Here is a 25,113-nt window from a genome sequence, read left to right on the forward strand (position 1 = left end):
TCTGGACTCATCCCCATCAGACTTGAGTAATTTCAGTTAAATATTGTTAGACAAGTAATTAAGCCCCACCCATCTCACATCCCCGTGGTGGGGTGGTGGGCTGAGCTGCAGCAGAAAGCTTCAGATCAGCTGGATTCATCCCTCTTAAACCAACACCCAGGTTAAAGGCAGGTGGGAATAAGTGCCTAGCTGCAAGTTTCTGGAGCAGGCAGGAAAACCTCACCCGAGTAATGCTCAGCACAGACATCACAGCGGCTGGGCAGGTGAAGGGCTATCGCCTCACACTCCTCTCCGGCCATTGCGGAGGAATTAGCAAGAGAGGCAGAGAGTGCAGACCACAGACAGCCTGACCAGGGCTCTTGTACAGAGCCAGGGACAAGGTAAGACTGCTGAGCACGGTGTCAGTTGTCACACCCCCAACTTCAGACATGCATGCGCTACAAAAGCAAACTTTATTCTTTTTTTTGGTAAGAAAAGCTTCAATAGGTTTTGTCATTAAGTTTGCAGCAGAGGAAAAAGGTGCATTTTCCCATGCCACCTGGAGGGACAGGGTGCTCAAAATCCCAGATGAAGCTGCCCCGAAGCAAACCCAAGGTGAAGCACCTCAAAGGGAGAGCGCCGCCTTCGCACAGAACCACCCGCGCTACCCGAACCCACCCACCCCCCCCTCACCTCCCTTGGCTTTGTAAGCACCGCTTTGAAAACACCCTCACATCAGGAAATTCGGAGGGAGGCCATCTCCCCCCTCCCCCACAACACAATCGGTGTATCCACTTTCCATTAGACTATAGGAAGCTTCGGGAGCCCAACATCCCACGCTGACATCAAACTGCTAAAACAGGAGTTATCAGATGGAACGCGTGGGTCAGCATTGTGCCTTGAGACATAAAAAGGACCTTGGTATTAATGTGAGGAAATGTGACTATTGTGTACAGAATGATACCCATTCAGGCCCAGACCACTTGTCTCTGGACGTTACTCTCTCTGGAATATCCTTGGCGCCGGCATCTAGCATTTCTCCTCATCCCCTTAAAGGGGAAAAAAGTCATCTGGGCAGGGGCTGGGCCATGAGTTAGCGCACCGTGTTTTGCTCATAGCGGCAGGCATGCACGTGCGTGCCTCTGGAGCAGATTACAGGAAGCTGTCGATTCTCTGTATCTAGAAGTGATCAATTGTCCAGAGGGTGGAACGGGCTTTAATTGCTCATGGAGCGTAAATCGTGTTCCGTTATTTCCCCCCCCACATCCTGCTTTCCACTGCCATCAGGCTTTTACCTTCTTCCCCCCCACCCCCCCACCCCCCAACTGCTTCAGGCACCTCTCAGCAGCTAAAATCACCCATATGAGCATCAGCTGTAAGCAGCAACACATACTGCAAAAGTTGAGCAGCAACAGCTCCACCGATCCCTGATAAATTATACCCAAGTTTAGGACAAAATCCCATGCAAACCCCTCTATTGCAATGTGGGAAAAGAAGAAAGTGAATTGTTTTGAAATGCCAAGATGCAGGAACAAGGTCCAAACGATGAAAATATTTGCCTGGCTGATTTAAGGGAGGTGCCAAGCAGATAAGAGCACTGACCGATGCCAAGGCTGTGGCCCCAGACACTTTGCCAACCCGCTGCAACAAATAAGGTTTGCATTGCCTGTCCGCCAACTTTAAGGCTCAGCCTATCCCAAATGGCTGTATTCATCTGCAAGGATTTATTTCCCAGCGTGCTGCAGATAAAGCAGCAAGTGGTTGAATCTTCTAGTTCAATGTATCTGGGACAGGCTGAAGGTACGTACACCTGCAGCCCAGGCTCCAGAGAGATTTCCTACATATAAAATACAGAGAGAGACAGTCAACTTCACATCCAGATGGAACCAAGATTGCTCCTGTAGTGGGGGCTCCCTCTCCGACCTCAGGCAAGGGTGTCAGGGAAAAGGGACTTCATTTGGACAGGAATGTAGCACTGACTCCTTCAAAAACACATGCAGCAGGGCACAGACCTAATGTTTTACTTGTACGTGTTTATTGCAGCTTCAGAACAAGTCTCAGTCTCTAAAAACCATCCTGACCTTCCACTAAAAATGCAGATCCCAGTCCAAAAGCATACAGCTTCAGATAAAGACCCACCTTTATGTTGGAGCTACTAGTATTTGCTGAAAACAAGTCTTGCCACCAAAACTTACTCTTTTCTACCTCTCACCCTTCCAGGTTAAGAGAAATCCAAACAAAACACACCACACATCAGCTACCACAAGGAAGCAATAAAACACCCAGGAGAAAGGACCCAAGTGCCTAAACTAAGAAGCAGTTTAGTGCTTAGGCATCTGCTCTGACTTGGGCTCAATATCCCATGCAACAGCAGCGCATATTAATTAAAAATGAGATAGGCCATACCTTAAACCCTGGATTTCTTCAAGCTATCCTCTTTTATGCACATCTACACGCACAGCCCAGCATTTTATGACAATGGTTAACTGCTGGAGTTTTATGGGCCATGCTATATATTGTTGGCTCAACGTTTAATCCCACGCAGCAATCTTTTTAAGACAGAATTATAGTAACGCACATCCAATTATGCTCATAGCAAGCTGTACATCCATCATACAGAGATTAAGAGCTTGACAGGATGATGGCAGAGCTGTCACCGCATCTGTAATTCCACTTACGTTGCCTGCCAGCATGCAGACCCTGGGGTACCAACTCATTCCCTTCCCCAGATGAGATTTTTGGCTCATTTAGCCCCACACAAAGGTGGGCAGCAACCTCACAGCAGCTTGCCAGAAAAGGTCTCCAGCAGGAGAGAATCTGGACACCACGTTCAGCTGAGAGACCAAACCATGACAACCAGAACATGCACACAGACTCACAGACATCACAGAGCAGCTATTTGTCTTGTTTCAAGTCACCTTAGAGGATTTTTCTGCTGGAGATGGAGCAAGTGTATTGAATGCAGCAAGTGCACCCGACACGAGGGAGCAAATCAACACAGGCAGCACTGGAGAGCCCTCTTTGCAGAAGATGGCCCGTGGTCAGTCCCTCTCCTGCCAGGCAGGAACTGCCTAAGCCCCAGCAAGTGTTGCAATGGGTTGCGTGACACAAGAGGGCAATATCGAGCCCTCTGGCACGAAGCTGCTTTTCAGCTCAAAGGTTTCGCCCAGAAAATGCGATGGGGACAGAAAGGTGTCATTGCCACCCTTGGTTTTCCACTGCATTTAAAGAGCACCAGAGGATCTTGTACGATCCTGGAGCACTAACTCCCTTGGAGAGTGGAAATCAGGGGGTTTGGGGGTGGGTCTTGCGTTGCCTGGACAAGACCTGCTTCCCCCCCCACCCCCTTTCTTTACAGCTTGTCTTGCTAGAGGCAAGCACTAAAGTGCCCAGCTCCACACTTCCAGAAACAAAGCCTGAGTATAAAACAAGACACCCAGAAAGCAGCAGCAGTGCAAGGGCATTTCTGAGAAGCATCCCCTTGCAGAGTTGAACAAGGAGCAGTACTCCCAGATACACCTCAGCAAGGGAACAGGCAAATCTCATTTCTGGAAAGAGCTTCGAAAGCTGGGGAAGAGGGTATTTTTTCCCAGCAGCTCAGGCTACTTTTATTAGCAGAAAAGCTTAAAGGGCTCGGCTCAGCCACTTTTAGCCACCTGAGAAGTCACTCTCCAGGAAGATCAGCTATGCCCTCTGTAGCCAGAGGCTGATTTAGTATATATAAAGTCAACTCTGGAAGGTGCTTCAGCAAAACCACTTCTAAGAGCTGACAGCTCAGATGACTTGAACACCTGGAGTCTGAGAAAAACTCTGCCTGAAGCTTCCAGAGATGAACCTGGATTTTGGCTGGACTGTTTTGATGCTGTCACGAGGGGGGGGAAAAAAAAAAGTGAAAAATAAGTCTCCCTTCACACCTGCCCTTATGGAAAGTCTGGACTTGAGTCTGCTTTAAGCCCATTTTGAAAACCTCCATCCTTGCTTTTGGAAAGGGGACTCCAGCACAAGAGAAGTCCATTTTTCCTTAACCCTAAACATTTTGGCTGAAGAAAAAGGATACAACTAATACTGCCATCAAACAGCAGTGCTTGAAGGAAATAAGGAAGCCTTTTTTGACCTCTTTTTGAATGGAAGAGCAAACACTTATAAAAAGCCCAGGAGGACACACAAGGAAAGTCAGCTTCTTCAGACACAGAAGAATCCACAGCACTTGCGTTCCTCATCCCGAACAATGCACCCCACGGCATTAAGCCCAGATTTGTCATAGTAGAGTACAGTTCCCCTTAAATCTTGGGATTAAGATGGCATTTGTAAAATTGCAGGCTTGAAAATGGCTAGATATTGTTCCTGAGTTAAAGTCACCACTCTGATTCAAAAAGTAGACCTTGAGATAGTCAAGCAGAGGTCCGGGCCCTGCCTATTCTTCATCACAGTTCCCAATAATTGCTCACTGTAGACCAATTGGGATTTGCTTGTAATCTAAAAATAACTTTGAACAAATTTAAAAGGACTCTCTGATACTCTGACGCCAAGTATAATCCAGAGCCATCGCATTTAATCTCCAAAAGAGCCAGTACCCACACAGGCAGGCTCCAGGCTGCCTCCAGCTGCTGGGATGAAACCCAGGTCACTGCCATGTCCCAGAGCTGCATTTTCCTGGGCACATAGCATGAAAGCCAAGTTTTGCCAGCCCTCCTTCTTCATCACTTAGTATGTACATTACAGAGGATGTTAAAGTGGTGCGCTAGAGGCAAAGGCAACCTCTAGAGCAATCTAGGGACTTTATTCCTCTATAGCAAGCGTTTTAGATATCTTCACAATTTGCATTAGCTAGGCTGTTTGGAAGTCCCCTCCACCTCGCTGCCCACGTTGGGCAGAGTTTTGTGTGCTCCCTGCCACGAAGAGCACAGTTTTGGGCAGGCATGTCCATCCGCAACCTGAGTGCACAGCCGCGTGGCTCCACGCTGACACCGTGGCTCCCCAAGGGAGGGGGAAGACCCAGGGGCGCTTTTCGCCGGCGGGTTCGACCCCAGCGCCGCAGGCATCGTTACCAGCAAACGCCATCCTCCTCCCCTGGGCGAAGCCGCCCACAAATCCCACTAAAGCCTATTTAGGGAAGCTTGGCACTTGGGCCCTCACCTGGAGCAAGTAATTTGTACTTAAAAACAGAGCGTGATGCACAGCAGCACTTGCCTATACTATAGGCATAGCTGCAGGGGCCTGACCTCCATCAGAGGTTTCTAACAGGCTGGTTTTCTCCTCATTTTTGCTGTCTGCCTCACCACAGCAGGTATAGGGATTGCTTGCCTCCAAGCCAGGATGAATAAACCTAAAAAGGTGTATGTTCAAACCCAGAAGTCCCTCCACACTCTTTCATTCCTTACCAGCTGCTGTGGGGAGCAGTGACTGACCTGAGAGATCCACGGCTCCAACTCACCTCCAGCACGTCAATGAAAACATGATCAAAAGAGCCCTCCAGACACAACCTTGAGAAGACCCAGACCCACATTAGAGTTATCTACAGGGACCACACATGCCAAAAATCCTTATTTCTCATTAGAAATAGCCCTCATCCAGTGACTAGGCCACAGCAGTGAAAGCAACAGCAAGGGCCCAGGCTCCAAACTTGAGGCCTTGCTTCAAAAAAATAGATAAAAAAAGGAAAGAGTTAGGATGCTTCATATGGATGGCTGAAGACCTGCTCAGCAGCCAGACCTTTATTTGGTTTTCCAAATAAACAGCTCCAAAATTCACAGCGAGGAGCAACGGCGCCTCACAGCCCCATGTTGGGGCGCAGCACTCACCGGCAGCATTCGGCGGCACGTCCAGGTTCACGTTGACGAAGAAGCGGATGCTGTCCCCCGAGACGATGGAGGAGTTCACCCCATCGAAGAGCTCCTCGCCTCCCGTCTCCTCCTTGGCCTCGCAGCCATCGTCCGTGTCGCATTTGAGGTACCCTGCCAACGACATGCAGAAGGCGGTTAGCAGGGCCGCGGGGTGGGTGGTGGTGTACCCACCGGTCATGGCCACCAAGGAACACAGCGGTGGCTGGGGCTTTGAGAGCAGCTTCTCTTATGCCGTCACCTGGTGAAGGCAGAAAATAAGCCACCAGCTGTGGCACGTATGGGATTGGCCTCAGGCGTGCGTCCGAAGGGCCGCTCCGGAGCGTGGCCGGGTGACAGCGCAGGCTTGGCACGCCAGCCTGCTCGCTAAGTCAATGGCACAAGTGGCAAATCTAGGGAGGTATACTTTGCTCCTCTCAGATCAAAACAAACCAGGATGAAAACTCAGGCTGGAAACCATAAAGATGCCCAGAAGCCAGAGCTGTGCCCCAGCCCACCCAAAGTGTTCATCAGGTCAAGCCACTGGCAGGAACTGAGATGGGGGGAACAAAGGGAAAAAAAAGGTATTTCCAAGGAGACACCTGATACAGACAGACCGACCTGCGGCTCCCCACGGGGCAGAGGAGCAGGTCACAGGAGGCAGCAGCACCAAGAGAGCGAGACAAGTTTCTTAATTACAGCAGACAACTCTGTAGCCTTTTGCAACGCTTCTAATTAGAGTTTAACCTAGCCTCATTCAACAGCAAGCTGGTTCACTGCAGCATTTTATTACGAAGCAGCTGGAGAACTCTTGTGGTGTGCTCGTGTATCATGTTTAATTAGGAGAATTAGGGACATTATAGAATGTCAATTTTTACATTACCAGGATTATTCAGCAGCTTCTACCCATCTCCTGACAAGTCTTTTATGCCTAATTTGAAGCAGGAGGGATATATTTCATTAGCTTGCTTTAGGCACTACAGCAAAATGAAAAGGGTGGGCTTCAAGGCAGAGGCTTGAATGGAAACTAAAATATTGATGGCTTTTTTTAAAGCCTCGTATAAGCAAACGTAGAGGCAGCAGCTGAAAGCAGCACGCACAGCCTTGGAGGGTTCTCAAGCCGACAGATCGCTACCGCAAAACACAAGCCCGGAGCAGGGATGCCAAACAGGAACTCAGCGACACAGGACAGGGGCTGCAGCGCTTCCTGCCGTGGGCGACGTGCCGACGGGTGCTCAGCATCTCCCCAGGACTCCGAGGATGCCAGGCTTTTAAGCCTTCAGGTAACTTCTGAGGCACAGGAAACTCAAAAACACGCCCCCTCAGATGAATCCCCCTCCCCATCTCTGCCTCCATCTACCTGCTTGACAAGAATAATGAATCAGTCCTATCGGAACATCTCTGAAGGCTTCAAAAAGCATCCAGGTTGCTGCTGTTCCCATCCAGCCTGCCAGAGAGCCAAACCGCACCAAGAGGGCTGACCTCCGCTACTGTTAAAGCTCAGGCGGCTGTTTCCATCCCTGCACGACTGAAGCTTGCCCAAAACATCCAGAAAGACACAAGGTGAGGAAAGCAGAGAAGACACCTGAACACAACGCCTGAAGTATCAGGGCACTGTGTGCACAAGCAGGTACAACACATCTGCACGAGGGCTGGCAGACATGCTGGGGTTGAGGGGGAGCCTGTGTCCTGGAGGGATGGACAAGAGCCAGGCAGGGTGTCAGCTGACATGGGAAGTACCACGAAACCCCATGCAAGCATTTAAATCCCAAAGTACCAAACCTGGGGTTTGGTTCCTCTGAAACACGTGATAAACACCTCTCCCTCGGCAAAGCAGAGCACCCACCAGTGCTGACAGCCCCCCTAATGCCAAGAGATCTTGGGCAGCCCTCAAAGCAAAAAGCAGCCTCAGAAATCAGGCTCAAATCCATGAGCCTGGCTTTTCTGTCTCAGCCATATCCAGGATTGCAGCCCCAGGGGTGTTGGCACAACAGGTCTGCACTTCTCCATCCTTCCCACTCCGTGAGTCAGATGGGAGGCACATGGGGGCAAGATGGTTTAAGGACACAGCTCAGAGAACATGGTTGAGTTTTTTCCCTGCTGCCCTAATGCAAATAAGACACAGATGGGTAAAAACCAGGCAAGGAAGACAATTCACTTCCCAATCCCACTGAGACTGGCTTGGTAGAGCACAGCAGCAGTGGACTCAAAGAATAGAGAGGGCTGGAGACAGAAGAGAAGCAGCACAGGAGCTGGAAGAAGGGCAAGGGTGGAGTAAGATCAGAGGGTTGGGCAGAGGTCAGCAAGGACTCTGGCAAGGGAAGCATCCTCAGTTCCTCCCTCTTTAGGGGAGGAAAGAGCCGAACAAAAGGCAGCCGAGCCTTGTGTCCCTTGGGCAAGGGACGGACAAAACACTCAGCTAGCAAATAGACCCAAACCTGGGCTGTACAGGAACTGCGCTCCCGGGCAGGTGTCTGCTTTGTCACTAAACCACCGCAAGGCTTCAGACCACTTTTGTTTTGAACCCTTCAGCCTATCAGTCCACCAGGCATTTTAAAACATGAGCAACTTATTCCTGTGAAACGCAGGGTCACTTTGAGGTGGAAAGATGAGCTGTGTACATGGCAGATGCGCCTTCCTCTCTGAGCTTGGCTCAATAGCTGCCTCCAGCCCTGGCAGCTGTTTTCCCCCCATCACCTGATGATTTCTGAATGCCACCCCTGTAGCTTGAAGGGCAGCAGCTGCCACAAGCAACAGCAGAAGCTGTTCAGCTCCTCTGAAAGTTTGATTGGTGTTTTACAGAAGTTCAGGGCAGGATCTGATGTGGTCATTGCACAATTTTGTGTAAATATCAATCAGGTTTCCACGTCGAAGCACAGTCTCAGTAACACTTTGTAGCCTATGCTCTGAGCAGGGGGGGTTGGACACCTTTGCATACTGCCTCAAATCAGCTCGGGAAGAGTTTAAGATCTCCAAAGTGGTGCCCTCCCCCCAGAGCTCTATCACTGCAGACTGCCACCTTCTCATGAAGGCAGCATTTGCTGAAGCGCCAGGAGCTACACGACAGGGTGAGTCAGACCTCTGAGCACAGGAAATGCCACTTCAGCCTGAAATGTGGTCTAAAAGCACTAGAGAAAAGAGATTTTGCTGAGTAGGAGGCCAGAGTCAGGAACATAGTGAGGCTAGTTGAAAACAGTGCAGCCCTCCTGTACCTTTAACACCATCTCTGTTACCAGGATGATTCCGTCCACCCTCCAGAACTCATCTCATAGCAAAGAGAAAGTAAAAGGTGCAAAAAGTGGGTGAGGCCAAGGACAGCAGGCACCATCCTTCAGTGCTGCAGGCATAAAGTGAACTCCTCACCCTCTGCAGCCATAATTAGTAGACGCCTTGACCCTAAATCCTTCTGTACCTCAGCCCATCATATGCAATGTGAAAATAAGCCACCCCCCCATTTTGTGCAGATGCTGGGAAGAAAAAGAGAAAATTACAGTTTCTCTAGCCATTCCCCTCTAAAGCATCACTCCTCCCCTCTGTAATTCATGCCTGACCCAGGCCTGCCTTGCTCCAATCTCTCAGTATCCATCCCCAGCCTTCTCTTCTTACTCGCATCGTCTTCTCAGATCCACTTCATTTCCCCAGTCCTGCTGCTATCCACCCCGTCAAAACTCTGACAAGGTGCTTGCCCTGCAGCTATTTTGCTTTTGAGCTGAGTTTTAAGAGCCCAGGTCTGTCAGGAAGAGCAGTGACTTGAGCTACAGCAACCAGAGGTGGCATCACCTCTCCCTCCACTCCCTTAGTGGCACCTGGCAGCTGCACCTGGGGTAATAAAATCTGCAAAGTAGCAGTTAGCAGGAAGTACAGCTTCAGCCACATCATGTACGTTCCCTAGAAAAGCTTAATTGCTCTGTGGGAGCAGCACTCGCAGCCCAGGGGCTGCAGACTTCTCCAAGAAAGCTGACATCTTAAACTCCGTTTCCTGGGAAAGAAGCAACTCTATTAACAACATCACCTCACGTCCCAGGTTATGAGGCTTATGCCAGACACACCCCCAGCGTAACCTCTCAGTGTGCCTCAGAGGAAACAAGGCCGGTCATGATATTTTAATCAACTTCTGCATCTGCAAGCATGCACACTAACCAGGAGATCCAGGGTGCAAATGCATCTACCCCACGCTTTGCTGGAGACTCAGTTTAGCACAGCAAGTCAGACAAAAAACATCTAAGAAAGAGGATTTTGAGGGAAATTGGGCATTTTTCCTTTCGGCATTACCCAGATGTTGCACAGTTCTGGGCATGTACGTGCTACACAAATATTTTTGTTTAGGCAGATATATAGCCCCTAGTGTTTTAGCAAAAGGTACGTGGATGAAATAAGGTACATATCCTTGTAGCTAGATGAGCAGGGTAAAATAGGAAAGCTAAACTTAAGAATTATCTACCTCTGCCAAGCCTCCGCAAAAATTGGTGCCTTTATTTCTGAAGGACAACATAAGCTACATTAACACTCTGAATACTCAAAACAGCTTTCTGGGAACTACTGATCTTTTCCCCCACCTTCCAAGGCAGTCTACGCTAGAAGTCTGGAAAAAATATTCTCACTGATATCCCCCGCGTTTGCACAGCAATGCCTGTTCCCTCAGCCAAATCCAAACCCCAGCTCCTAGAAACAACGTGGGGTGGCATCTGCTCCTCGGAAATGGTAATTGGCCCCTCCCATGAAATCTCTTCAGAAAGCTGAAGTTAAAAGGGTTCTTTCGAGCTCATACAATTGGCAATTCAACATGATCAGCTAGCCTTGTTAAAAGCCATCTCGGATTTCTCAAATGAATTTTTAGGCGCAGGAGGCAGCAAATTGCAGGACAGTCCTTTTTACTGGTTTTTGCAAAGCAGCACTTGTGGTCACCTGGTCAGAGAACAGGAGCAACGGTATGTGCTGTGCCCCTGCGATTCAGCCGCCCCAGACAATTCACCCTGGGAAAAGCAAAGCCTTTCCTTCTAGCATCACTACTTCAGATGTATTTTTTTGCTACTCATCTTGACCCATTCAGGACTGCAATCCAGCGGTTGGCCCCGCTCTTGGCATTTCAAGCCTTAAACCTCACACAGCCGAAGAGCCAGCTCTGCTGCCATCAGTCAAGTGCAGACTTCTGCAAGTTCTTGTTTTGAAAGAGCTCAAGATCTATTTGCATCCACTTTCACAGAAAAATTACAGGTCGAGTACAGAAGGACAACAGAAGCAATAACAACGTATATTCAAAAGCTTTTGAAGGTGAGGGGGGGCATCAACTGGGACACGGGCATTACCCTAAAATCAGATCTGGTTCTTTGAGCATCCCAGTGCCCGGCTGTAATATAGTGCTAAGGAACTCGAGAGAATTAAGCCCTGTATCTACCTAAAAACTAGCCATGACACAGCATTAAGTTAAAAAGTCAGCTTCATCTGCTGTTTTTTCCACTCCTATGGATTTTCAGCTTGCTCTAACCAACAATAGACACTAATTTTCAAGAAAGGCATGAAGTTTTAATTAACCTGAGCTGAAGTGATCAGCCTGAGCTTTCAGCTATCAGAGGGCTTGCTTTGTTCTCCGAGGCCTGCAGGCTTGCAGACTCACTGCGTCACTCCGAAAATACCCAAATTCCCAACATTGGGTGCAAAAGGAAACTCAATTAATAATGGAACCTCCACCTCCATTTTGACCTTTAGACTCTGCACGAAAACACAGAACTCATGTTGCCTCCAAAGGTTAGATAACCTTACAGTTAGTTAACATTGGCAGGGATAAAGCAATCGAAGGATTCAGGAGAGACTGGGAAGAACTTTGTGCAAGTGTTTTCAGTTCTCCAAACTGCACAGTACTCTAGGGGGGGGCGGGAAAAGTGGTTTAAATAGCATCCTGCTCTCATACACGCTAACCAAGACAAGCTTCTGGTCACACCTCATATTCCGATTTCGGCATAATCGCTGACTTAAAGGTAGCTCTCCTTTTTCATACAAAAAACAATTGTATGGGTAGGACAACAGCTTTTACTTAACTATTTGCCTCGATTTTACTTGCTCCTGCTAAGGTTACACTTCAAAATTTGGGGTTTACTTATTGTTTTGAATCACAAGAGTCAAAACCAGTCATGAAAAATCCCTTCCTTCTTAACAAATTACTCCATTTCAGATAAGAACGATTGCAGTGCTGTAGCCCCAGAGCAATACCCTCCGAAGGCTGCTATCAAGTCACATTTTGCAAAGCTGTCTCCCACAAAATTAAAAATTTAAGCCATGCTGATTAAATAAAATGGTTCTGCATACAGCTGGATGCTCGCTAGAATTGTAAGCTTTTCCTTTGGTTCACAGTTGAGAGATTCCCTGGCAAGGCTCACTGTTTTTGTCCTAAGGAGATTTACTCGTCACGCGGCAGGCAGCCACGTGGCCAGGATTTATGCCAGCCAAGGAGAAGACGACTGGAGGGGTAAGGGTTGTCCACAGGCTGCACTGCTGGACTGCCGAGGGTTTGCTGCTGACAACTTGGCGAGAGACGTCCGACAGCTTACCTCCCATGCTTTTGTTAGAAAGCCTCCTTTATTAAACCAAACATTATGGGTTGGCAGAGGTAGACTAATGACTTCTCTGGGTCATCTAGATGGGATTTTGACAAGTGTCCTCCAGTCCCAGCCCTTCTGTGGGTGGCTTGAGGGGCACAAGAGCTGGGGAAGGGGTGGGTGATGCTTCTTGGCTCTTAAGCAGTTACTGGAAGCTCAGACATGAGTTTGTGGCCTTTTGGAGTAACGGCCACCTGCTATGGAGATGTTAATCCATTACCTAAAGCTTTCAGAGGGCTTCAAGCCTACAGATTAAACCACAACATCCTCTTATTAAAAAAAAAAAAAGGTAGAACATGTCTAGCAGGTGAGTCACCAAGACCAGACCTGCATCCTTTAAGTAACAGATCCCTCCACCACTGGCCAGCCATAGCTTCAGTCGCATGTTTCCAACTCTACTTCAAGTCAGGCTTTTGTCATAAAGAGCCAGATGGAAACAAAGTTTCCCCTGCCGCTTCAGTGATAATTTGTAACAGAACTGAAAGAACTGATCTGCTACAAAAAAAAAGACCCAGGCACTTTTGAATTAATTCCAGTATTGTATTTTGCAGCCAGATTTCTAGGAAATGTTGTGAATAATCCAAGTAATTCAGTGGGGCTTTGTTTTTATTTTTTTGTTTTGTTTTTACAAAACACAACAGCACATGGAATTTCAGTTCTGTACCAGAACCCACAGAAATCAGGAGTGTTCGTTTCATTATGGGCCTCCTGATACACAGTTCTTAGAATTAAAAAAAAAAATCTGCGAGAGACCTGCAAGCCACTCCCCTCGGGCTCTCCATAGGTAGCAGTAGTGCATCTCCTGCTGGTAAACCCAGCATCTCCTCGGCGGGAAACCCATTGCGAAAGGATTTGTTTCACAAAGACATTTAGATTCATCTCCTAGTTAGGCAAACAATTCCAAGACAGATAAAGACAAGTTTTAAAAAAAGAAGAACCCACACCACACATACCAAACTGAACTGCAAACTGAAAAACAAAAACAAGCAGATAAAATATATCCAAACATCCCAAGCCAGACTTCGGATGTCAGGGCCTTGGGGCCCTTCAACACAACTGCAATTTATTGTGCCAGCAAAACCAATTAATAAGTCAGAGGAGACCAAGCAGCGAGGGATTTGCTCTGGAAGTCAAAAATTTGTGCTGCAGTATCTGTTGAAGCCCGCTTTAAAACCATGCAACGATTCAGATGTCCCCAGCACTATACTGGGACTCCTTCCTTTGGATTTTGCAAGAGGAACTAGAAAGCCTCTGGTTTTGTGTCTTATCAGGGAAAGTTCTTGGGTCAGTTAAAAAGCTCATCATACGTTCTCAGAATTTAATCTCTTGCAGCTAACAGCAATGCCTTTAGAGTTAATCCACTTGTAGCAGGCACTGGATACTCCACCACCACCACGGAGAGTGCAGGAGGCTGACAGCCAAGAGAATGAGGGGCTTGATGCGTTGTTATTCTGAACATTGATTGCCAGGTTGCATTTCATCAAGACACCAATTATGTTCAGGTCTGGATTGGGTCGACACAGTCATCTCATTAGTCACTTAAATTTACCGGGAAGAACACTCAGTTGACAAAGCCATCTCGATGAAGACTTAGGTGACTTAAACAGGCACAGCCTCCTCATGGGGCAGGTGGGGGGATGCCAAATATTACTGGGCTGTGCTGGATTTTGTTCATTTGCTTGTGTAAAAGGCTTGTTCCACAGACTCAAAACAAGCAAAGACATGGATTTTCATCAGTAAGATATGTCAGAGGACAACTATTAAAACTGACAAACATACATGGGTTGAAAACAGAATGTGGCCAACAGCTGCCATCAGAAACTTCTAAGTGGGCAGGCACAAACTTATCGCCTTATTTTCCCTCTTAATGTTGCCTCTACAGAGCAAGCTATTAAACAGTTCCTCCCCTCCCCACTCACATCACATGCATTTACCTTCTCAAACACACTAAAGGCCACAAAAGTGGCTTTCAGTCAAGTTCTTCCAGCAATAGGGGAAGAACAGAGTATGCTGGAAACTTGTAGCTAAAGACACAGGCTCCTTTGATTAACTGTCCAGGTTTTTAGCTAGTTAAGAAGTTATCAAATAGGTTGGTACATGATTGGGACCATAACAACCCTCTGAGCTTCCAGAATAGTCATATATTAACATTCATTCACTAGAAAATCCTTCCCAGCCTTTCCTCAGCTCCTCAGTAATTAACAGAGCTACAAGTTATTAAACATTTCAAGTTGTGTTCTTTTTTGTTTTGGGGTTGTTTTTTTTTGTTCTGTTTGTAAAAACAGTAAATATCCAGGAGACTCTTGCAAAGCACTGCTTTGGTGATGCAGCCAAGATTAGCCTCACTGCAACAGTTTAAACTGAAGTCCCAACTTCAGTTTTAACATTGCTACAGCTGCTCTTGAGAATACAACGAGGGTAAGAAAAAAGTTAGCTGGCAAAGACAGACACAGCCTCTGAACAGAGCCTCAGATATGGTCAGAAACAAAAACATCCTAATTACCAAGGATACAGAAAACTATATGTATAAGCAAGATTTCAGGAGGAGATAAGGAAAAAGCTTGACTGTACTAAGAGCATCAAAAGATGTTTCTCTACTGAGCTAAGTTAATCAAAGGAAAAGGTGGGGTTTTTTTCCTTTGCCCCCACTCCCCCACTACTCAGCCTAGGGGATTGGGTTTTTATTTAAAGGTGGGGCAGGAGCATCCCTTAGTCTCCATAATGAACTGGCAGATCCAAACAAGGGGTACCAACAGACAGCATAACGATTACATCGCATCGTTTCAAAACAAGCCGTTTTGAAACGATGGGAAAAGGTAACATCTATCTCTGTTGTTTCCTCTACCCCCGATTAAGTTTTTGGGTAAGTCCTCAAGAATCTGAGTGTGTGGAACTTCTATAAAGAGCAAGCCAAAGCGCTGCCTGGCAGAGGGATGTGACTATTCACACTGGCAAGCCCCAAGATGTGCTGTCCATATAATCTGCAGAGGAACACACAGTAGAAGATGACTCATCACTCAGCAGAAACTGAACCTTTAAAAAAAGGTCAGTTTGTAATAAGGAACAAGACTGACAGCAGATCTGAGTGTGAAATAGCCAAGAAATCCCCCATATTTCAGTCACAGTTAATACAGCATTCAATACTGCATGCAGGCTGAAAAGGAACTTGCAAACAGCCTTCCCTCCCTCCCAAACCATGCAGAAGTGTAACAGGAAAGAAACATGCACAGCTTCATGAAGTCCTTAATGGTAGCTCTAAGGTGCTCTTTAGGACAAAGGAGGAAGATGAGTAATAACACAAATAGGGCAGAAATAAATGCTCACTGCCATAGCACTGAGCTGACAAAAAAAAGCATCTCAGGAGAGCTTTACAAAGAGCATGCCGCAACTACAAATACGCACTCTAAATCCTCTGGGTATCTGCTTTTTTGTTTGAACAGTTGAGGAAGACAAGACATTGAGTCCTGGAAGAGGGCATGTGGAGCCTTTCCACATAAGATGCTAGGACAGACAGTCGTGCTTGTGTTCCCTGTGGCAGGAAAGCTGGGGATGAAATAGGTGGCTCCAGAAGACAGCCACCTGTGTCCTTCCTCCAAGTCACACAGCAGTATGTCTTACCAAGCCCTTAGGCTCCTCAGCCAGAAGCTGGATGCTTACTCATGTCTCCAGGTCCCAACCTGGAACCACCCTCTTACATTCACAGTCCTCAGGAAAGCACCAACCACATCCCAAGGGGCCACAAGCCAGCCAGGTAAGGTAGGAGCAGAGCTATCCAGATTTCATGCCCCACATGACCTTGGAAAACTTGCAAATACCAAAAAACAAACACCTCTCTGAGGCCTGGCATAACTTCTGCCCTTCTGCAACTCAATCCAGCCTTCAGAAGAGACCTCTTACTAGAAATTAGAGTACTTAATTCTAGTTTCATCCTTTTACTCTTAGAAATTGGCTCCACATAATGCTTTCAGAACAGGCAAGTGAGCCAGGGCCAAAGGAAGCACTGTCAACAGCGATGGTGGATCTACTGCAGCTGACATCTGGCGGACACTCAGCTTCGCCTTCCCAGATGTTCCAAGGGGCCAAGTCTTCGGTTAACAGGAAAGATGAGCCCTGTGACAGCTACTAGCATCTACAGGCCTAAATAACTGGAGCATTTTAGTCTTCTGCTCTCACCCTTTGGAAGTCCTGGATACTCTAAGCACTGCACCTTCTCAAGGGCAAGAAGTCCCAGACCTGTAAAGACTACATCCTGAAGAGGCTGGCCTTGACTTGAACTCTCCAGACAATATCTCCCTAACAACCCACACACACGCTATTTCTCCAAAGTCAGTAGAAGTTGGGAGTTCACTGCACTTCAAATTTGGTGGTACAAACCTTTGGCCCTTTATCAGTACAATATGTAAGTGCTCAGCCATCTTTGTTGAGGTAAATGATACAAGTTTCCGAACGTCACAACTTAATCTTGCTTCAAAGAAAAGTCTTAGAGAGTACTTTGCAGTAGAAGATGCATTCACTAGAGCCAGCCAACTCTTGCCTGATGCTCTTAGCAGGATGTCTCCAAAGGGATTTGACACCTACACATGATCTCCCCTCCAGAAAAAGACAAGAAGATACACCCGCCAGCCTGTATTACAACAAAACATCATGAAAGAACTTGATAAACAAGGAGCCACCCAGAATAGTCACTGATGACAACGTGAAGATGATTTACTGCTTTGAATATCTGGAACATCTACAGGATTTAAAAACGCAGAGTCTGCTTCCAATACAGGATTACACAACCACCATGCAAGACTGACTTTGATGCTGCTTAAGCTAAATGGCTTTTGTATCACCTGTTTCAAGTTCCCAGCTAACCCTGTAGTGCAGCTCTCCCTCCAATAAGGTGATACTATGTACGAAGAAGTCAAATAATACTTGCCACTCTCTTCAAAGAAGTATCCATTTCTTGACATCGCTGCTGGTGGAGATTCTAAAAAGACAAAAAAGAAAGGAAACATAAGAACCACCAAGATGCTGAATGTCTTCACCCTACTGTTAAACTCACTGTAAGCCTGGATTACAGCAGAAAGCCAGCCCCAAAGTACCGCAGGCACCAGATTTTCCTGAATGTGGCAACTTTAGCCTTTTGTTTATTGACTTTAGCATTTACCAGAATATTCTATACAGGCACTGCTTGGAAAAAAAAAAAGTTAAGCAGTCTCAGACATCCTCAGCTGAGACCACAAAACAGCAAGATGAGGCTCATCATCTCAGTGACCTATCAACCCTGAACAAGTGCACGCAGAAGTAATACAAGCTAAGCATCTATGAGGCTTTTGTAAAAAAATATACAAGCCGCAATGAAGCCCAGGCTGTATCTCACAATCGCATAAAAAGAGCCAGTTTATTTTAGAAGAAAACAATTCCGTTTAGATGAGAATGGGATTTCACATTCTATTCTGCTGCTCCTAATCGTTAGTATATCCCAAAACAGTGCTTGGCACTTGAGGATAAGCACCAGAACACGGTCGCCTTCCCTGGCCTGCTTCCTGAGCAGGGGTCCTGCAGCAAACCCCATCTGCACCGACAGGGTCTTGTGAGGAAGCCACAAATGGGAAATGACGCTCACCAAGAGCGAACCCACAAACACAGCAGCACTAGGACCAAATCCCCATGATTCATTATCAAACGTACTTTATTTGTCAGTGAGTCAGTTCTGCAATTAACTGCTGGCAAACTGGGTATTTACCATGCAAAGAGATGTTCAAACAGCACAGGAGCACCTGCTTTCAGGTGTCATCCAAGGTTGGTACCCAAGCTCAGCCTGGCTGTTTTTAATACTAACAGTATTTGACAGTTCAGTCTGCGTGGGCTGGAAGCACCAGCTTTCCTGTACAGGTGTATGCCCCGTTTTATGGTGAGCTAACAGTGCTCTATTTCAGACCTTGAGCAATAGTCACCCAAGCAGTCCCTTAGAAAGCTGCTACTAGATGCTGCCACTTTATATGCTTCTTCCCAGCCAAAATGCAATCAGAAAGAGGAATAGATTTGCTCTGTCTTTCCCCACTTCATTAGGCTAATCAAACATTACCTACGCAAGCCTGGGATGAATTTGGGCCAACAAGGAAAGAGGTTTTGCCTGCTTGATTGTTCTACAGATTAGGCTTCCTGCTTTTTGTTTGAGGTATGAGACTGTTTCCCAAAGACCCTTTCTCTACCCCATAACTTTTGGCTTACAGGTTAAGTAACTTCCCCCCAACCTTTTACAGTGTGCCACGTTTTCAAGCATCACATTTCATCCTGGTCCACTGAGACCTTCATGCACCAGATGGATACAGGTCACACCATTGACAGCAGCACCTTCCAGCCCTAACACTCATCACAGCCCAGCAGAGCTCAGACCTTTCAGTGCAGACAGCATTTGGCCACACAGGTTCCTGGAAGGACACCCTGATGACCATTTAAAAAAACCACACATAAACCCAAGGGCAATTCAAGTGTCTGGTCCAAGAGAGAAACACAATGTTCCAGTTTCATCCCAGAACAATGGGTTGGAAGAACAAATGCACCGTGGCCAAGGGGCACCCATTACACGAGTCAATTGTTTCCCTCCACCTGGAAGGGAAGGAGAAGATCCATCCAGACTGATTAGCATGCTAACGATCAAAGGAAAATTTTTTTAAAGAGGCTCTTATTGTGTAATGATTGCATTTACGTATTTCAGAGAAACAAACAAAATACGCCTAGGCAGACAGATTACCCAAGGAACTGACACATCCCCACCAGGATGGTATATCAATTTCTCATTTCTATTGTGGCTTCTGAGGGAGCCTGAAGCAACACGTTCATCCTTCACTAGGCAAAAAACGAGACACTGTTTGCTTTTCCTTTGACTGAACACACCTATTCCTATGGGTCGATAATGCCCACCGAGCTGGAGCTCAGATTTGGTTGCTTCCTTCATTAGAAACACCCTCTAACTGCAGCGTTGCCTGGGCTGACATCGCACCTTTCTGGGAGACTCTGGTTTTGTTGCTGCTTGGGCTAGACGTGAAAAGGGCAAGGCTGGGGTATTACAGCGGGCAGTGCCATTTCATTAGGTGGCACTCGTTCCTCTGAGTCACTAATGAGCAACAGTCCCCTAGGCAACATGCTCAGGCAATTATGTTGGAGGTGCTGTTTTTTCAGATGAGTCATAGAACAGAGGTCTTAACCTTATAATTAAAGATGCAATGGCACGTTTGGGAAAAAAAAAAAGTCAGGCGTTCACCCTACTATGTCCTGGCTAAAGTCCAGCCCTGGTAATTTGTCTTATCCCTACCTAATGCTGTCCCATAGCACCAATGGGATTCCGACTTCAGTCTCGTTGGAGCCTTTTGAGAAGATGTTACAACCCCCACGGAAGGGGCTACGCACATTAACGTCAGGAACGGTCTGTAACGTGCCCAGGAGGTAAAAGGCAATGGGGTGTTTACACAAGAGTCCAGGCACATGCATGGAGCTATGGAACTAACTTAAAGGTCAACGTGGTAGCAGAAGTGGAGGTAGGAAAGGTAAATTGGGGGCCGCATCATCTGCATCTCCGAGAATCTGGAGAAAGTGGTATCCCCTTAACTTTTTAACTGAGCACAAAGGAGACTGATTTTGGGGAGAGGACGACTAATCTCTTCCCTCCTTACAGATCAGCCTCCTTCTCATTTCCCCAATGAGTTTAGCACAAGCAAGCAGAGCTAACGTCCCATAAACATAAGATAAGGACAAGGCCAGCTAGGCTGTGCTTAAGTGCATACGCAGTAGCAGTCAGCAAGGCAAACGTATCAACAGGCTCCACACGCCTCTCCTTTCACAAGGCTCATGGGATTTTTATCATCCAAGGTCTCACTCCTTAGTCAGGTTTTGCTGAAGGCAGGAGCAATGTGTTCGAGTTGCACAGAACCGACAGCAAGGCAGAGTCCTTGCTCCTCTAGCAGGAAGGTACAAACCCACAGCCTGACGCACACACCCCAGCCTATATTTCTTCTCCCCATCTCACCTCCACTGTCGAAAGAGCTCAACCAAGGGGCAGTTATAAAACACTGCAGTAATCGGCGCAACTGTTTAGCTTAGGGAAGCCTGGGCAGGAATACAAGTTTCTAAATACATTAGAGATCAACATTGCAATGCTCCAGGGTTTGCCCGAAGTTGCAGAGGTTTCTGTGGAGTACAAATCAGCCCCTGCACTAGCCTTTGAGGGCTGGAGGGAGAGACCTACAGTCTGGAGGGCACTTTTACCACAGGGTGGGAGCTCCCCTTCTCCACACGAGCACACTACTTCCCTCAGATCCACCAAATCCATGTTGCTAGTTCCTTTCCCCCAGGTTTTCTTTCAGATTTCAGCAATCAAAATACAAACAAAGCAGTTTCAGCAAGACATAAGGTCAGGCTTCTAGAGACAGAAGCTGGAAAGCATTGCCCTGAGGAGCTGAGATACACAACAGAGCAAATTCACTCTCATACCTCTAGTATCTCTCACAGAGGGGCCTGTGTCCTCACTCAGAGTGTGCTTTCTCATCCAACACCCACGAGGACAACCAGACTCTCCAACTGCTTCCCCTGTCCAAAGGGGGGGCAAGATACCACCTTCCATTATCTGCCAAAAAGCACGTGGTATATTCTCTTGACAATTTAAGCAGTGCTCTTCATTTTTAAGAGTTAATTTATTCCAGCAAATAAGTTTCTACTGACACCCCACCTTATTTCCCTACAGGGATACCTATTAGATGAGACTAAATTGGACAGGTTTTAAGTGTCACCACTTAGTTGCTTTTTCAAAGAAAACCTATTGACTAGTTTCTCCTCCCTTTGCGAGGACTGAATTCAAAGGCAAAAGTGAAGAGCTGAAGCACAGAAGTGCTGCAAAATGGAAAACAAAGCCCATTTCTCCAGGCTCACAGATACAGCTTAAGGCTTCAGAAGTCACCGCCCTTGGACTTGAAGCTATTGCAGCGACTCCAAGAGCCACCAAGGGGGAAGAACATGAAGTTTACTTCTCAACTGGTCAAGTTTGCTGTAGTTTAAGGTGCTTGGTCTTAGGACTAGGACGAATCAAATGATCCACACAGTGGGAAGTATCAGACCAGAAGTGGGTATACTTCCTGATTTCTTACATTCTTACCATTTTTACATTTGCATTTAACAACAAACAGGCAAAACCCTACCATTCCATCCTCCATTATTAAATTCCTGTGGGAAACGCGTCTCAGATCTAAGAACCCATTTTAACCCTCTTGTTTTAAGGTTAGAAGCAAGTTCTCTTGAGCCTTGCAATATTAGCGGATTACAAGTAAAAACACATTCTCTGGATACTTTGGTAACTCAATTACCATGTTCTGCTGCTGGCATCTTCCAAATAAACAGCCAGCTGCAGCGCGAGTCTTATACTGAAGCACAACATAGCTCTCTAACAAGTTTTCTACAAGTGGTACTTATGGTCTTCGGCTTTTATGACTTCCCTCCAGTAAATCTCTCCAAGTTCTAGTGTCCTGATATTTAACTGACGTTTACTTTGAGACAACACCATTTTGAATGGGTTATTGGAAAGGTACTTTTTCATTTACAGGGCCTTTAATACTGGCTGCTCTGGAGTGGTCTCTGAACATAGGCAGCCTGTACATCTGGAGCTTTTAGTTATCCCATAAGTACTGATGGGAAGACGTTGAGTACCTTCATCTTTGACTCGGGGTGTGCTCCAATATCCCAATTTCCGCCACCTTTTTCAACACCACTTTACTGAAGCTGAGGATAAAATGCAACATCTTGCCTTAAAGTTGATAAAGCAAAACACCTGAGCCTTTAAGACAGAAGTTACAACAAAAAAAAAATCACCTGTTCAGCTGAAAAAGCCTTTAGACTTTCCCAATTTCCTCCCAGGAGGAATTACCAATTCTCAGCATGGCAGACTGAGCTGCCCAGTTATCTGGAAGGAAAAAAAATATCTACTTCCCAGAAGATATGTAGGGTTTTAGCTTTAGAAGCAAGGTTGTGGCCACTTCAAGCTGACTTCCAGGAATTTTTAGTCAATGTTAACAACATCCATCACTACCGTTAAATAGTTGGGCACCAGCTTCCCTGCACGATGGGCAGCATTGCAGTTGGTTGCAATTCCTCACACAGATCTGGGGCCAAGTCCAGCTTGAATAAGTATATTGTCTCATCTAAGGCTTAGATCTGGGGGAAGATAACAAAGCTAGGCCTATCGAAGGCTCCACTAAACCTGGCATTTAATATTAAACTGAGCTTGCTTCTCATTCTTTGTTCTCTCCACCCCACCATGAATTAACATCACAGGACAAGGGATTCTGCAGTTGGACAGGTGACCAGGGAGCTGCACACAAGTTCATGCAACCTGGGGCAAGGGGAGAGCCACAATTTACGTGCTTCACATACTTAATAACCAAATGATGCTGCTCCTCTCCTCCACCCAAAGTCAGCAGAAAATCAAACTTAAGAGAAAAGCTATACACGCAGGGAATTGTATCCCATGTAAAGCCTGCTGGAGAGGACTTTTTTTAAAGTTACGTGGAGCATCGACTGAAAGGAACTTACAACTGAGAGTCTAAAAATCTCTCTATGCTGCAAGACCTCAACAGCAGGAGGATGAGGAAGCCTCAAACTCTTTTCGTAACACAAAACTGCATCATCACAGAAAAATAGGAAGAGAGCTTGATGGGCAGGAAATCCGATCACACTGACTAGCTGATCGGGTCCAAATATATCAATATTGCAGGACTCTCCCATGTAGCATCGCTTGTGCTCATAAGACGGGAGATTTTGGCAGTTTTCAGGGAAGAACCAAGCAGCGAGGTCGCCTGGTGGAGACATTTGCTGCAAATCATTTAAAACTATTCAAGTCGGCAAGAATGAATGGACAGCAGCACGCAAAAAAGCTCTTGAGCCTTAAGGTATAGATAGAAATGAGAAGTGTTGTAACTTAAGCAGCTGATCCCTTCCCACAGCCCTGAATACTTCAGCTGGAAAATGCTGGTGAAAGCACAGCTCGTGTTAGCAGAGTCAGAGATGAGAAGCATGCCCCTGTGCTGCTGTTCTGACCAACAACAGTTGGCGCCCAGGGCAAGAACTTGAGATTTTACCTGTTTTTCTCTACACCTAGGCAAAAAACCAAAACAATACAGACAAGTCAGGGTTTCAAAACCGATCACTAATTCAAGGAAGTGTAAGATGAGTAAGGCATGCTTGTTAATACTTGGGCAGGAAAGTGCCCAGTAAATACAGAATACGAGCACTGCTGCCTGTGGCAAGCCCAAACACAGACCTTTCCCCGGAAAGCACCAGTTTGCATTGATAAAGGCAAAGGAAAACATGCTAGAAAAAAATCAAGATGAGTAGAGAGACCTTTTATAACTCATTTAATGGGAAACACCAGCACTCTGCTACCTTCCAGGGAGTTTTATCTGGAAGGGATAAGAGTCAAAATCAGCTAAAGGACTCTTCACTGCACACTTACAGCCGTGCTTCCCCTTGCGAGCACCACACGTGCCTTCGCGGTGCAGACACCCAGCCATCCGCACCTCATCCTGAGCAGAGACAGAGGGATAAACCCTTCGTTCATGACACACCAGAACCCTATCCCTCCTCAACTTGCCCTTCACTCATCTCAGCAGCATAGCTGCAGGGAAGGGCTAAGCAGAGCCTTATGACAAGCTACCAAGCTCCACAAAGGACCAGCTGTGTTCCTTTTCCCCCAGATTATATCCACATGCCCATCACACATGTCTAAATATCTTCCTAATACTGCTTTCTACAACACTATTTGACAAGTAAGGAGTTTGTAGCGTACCAGTCATCATGGTGAAAGCCTAAAGGCACACACCAGTCAGGAATCACAGCAAGGGCAGACTCCCCTCTGCCTACGTTCCCCTTCTGCACTGCTGCCCCCCACTTTCCTTCTCGGCTTATCCTCCTCCTCATGAAGCTGTCAAGCCTTTGACAAAACACAGCCAGACACTGAAGGATGGACAACGGACTCATCCCTACGTGGCATGCCTCGAGGTTTAACGCAGGCAGCGGTACGGTACACCAGCAGGCCTTGGCACCACTTTTGTTAAAGCAGGGTTTTTTTTTTTGTTGGAGACCTTTACCTAAATGGGTTGATTAAAACATCGTCTGCATGCAGGCACCTACAAGAAATCGACTTTTTAGGTCTTAAAAATAGTCTAAGACGACAGCCATGACCCAGGATGAATTAAATCTACTCCAGACCCCTCCACCTTGGTAAGCATTTAGAAGATAACGTATTGGCCAGAGCAGAGACCAAGAACAAAGGTGCTTTTAAGTAGCCCAATCTGGCAAATTGCTGCTTTAGCCAAGAGACTCAGACCTGCAGGGGCAGAAGCTTTGCCCTCCTTACGCGTAGACGTGGCCAAGCCCTCTAACAATCCTTACAGGAGAGGACGTTTCTGTTAGCAAAGAGCACTTTTTAAGAAGTTACATATGTTTAACATACTCTTCTTGCCACAGAATTGCATAGATGTGTCGCTTGTCTCCCTTATGCCCCTACTAGTAGGATTCCTAAAGGATTTTCACTACCTCTTTGCTTCCCACAAGGGCTTAATTCCCCGCCCCAAATCCCATTTTTACCACTAAGAGAGCTGGATTACCAAAACTGAACATCTCTAACACCCCGGGAAGTGTCCCATCTCTGATTTTTGGAGGGCGTGACACCAACCCTCTGACATTTCCTG

General features: G+C 46.7%; 1 protein-coding gene across 3 annotated transcripts in view; it reads right to left on the reverse strand.

The window, feature by feature from the left end:
• The window catches only part of SLC4A11 (solute carrier family 4 member 11), a 93,006-nt gene that overhangs the window by 62,413 nt on the left and 5,480 nt on the right, over positions 1-25,113 (reverse strand). For all 3 annotated transcript variants that reach the window (XM_075092231.1, XM_075092230.1, XM_075092232.1), the window contains exons 2-3: positions 17,313-17,363; positions 5,781-5,933 (exon numbers count right to left, since the gene is read on the reverse strand). In XM_075092231.1, the coding sequence (XP_074948332.1) occupies positions 5,781-5,933; positions 17,313-17,363 (204 nt within the window). The remainder of the gene's footprint in view (positions 1-5,780; positions 5,934-17,312; positions 17,364-25,113) is intronic.

The sequence above is a fragment of the Phalacrocorax aristotelis genome, chromosome 4, assembly GCF_949628215.1.
Source record: "Phalacrocorax aristotelis chromosome 4, bGulAri2.1, whole genome shotgun sequence".
NCBI lineage: Eukaryota > Metazoa > Chordata > Aves > Suliformes > Phalacrocoracidae > Phalacrocorax > Phalacrocorax aristotelis.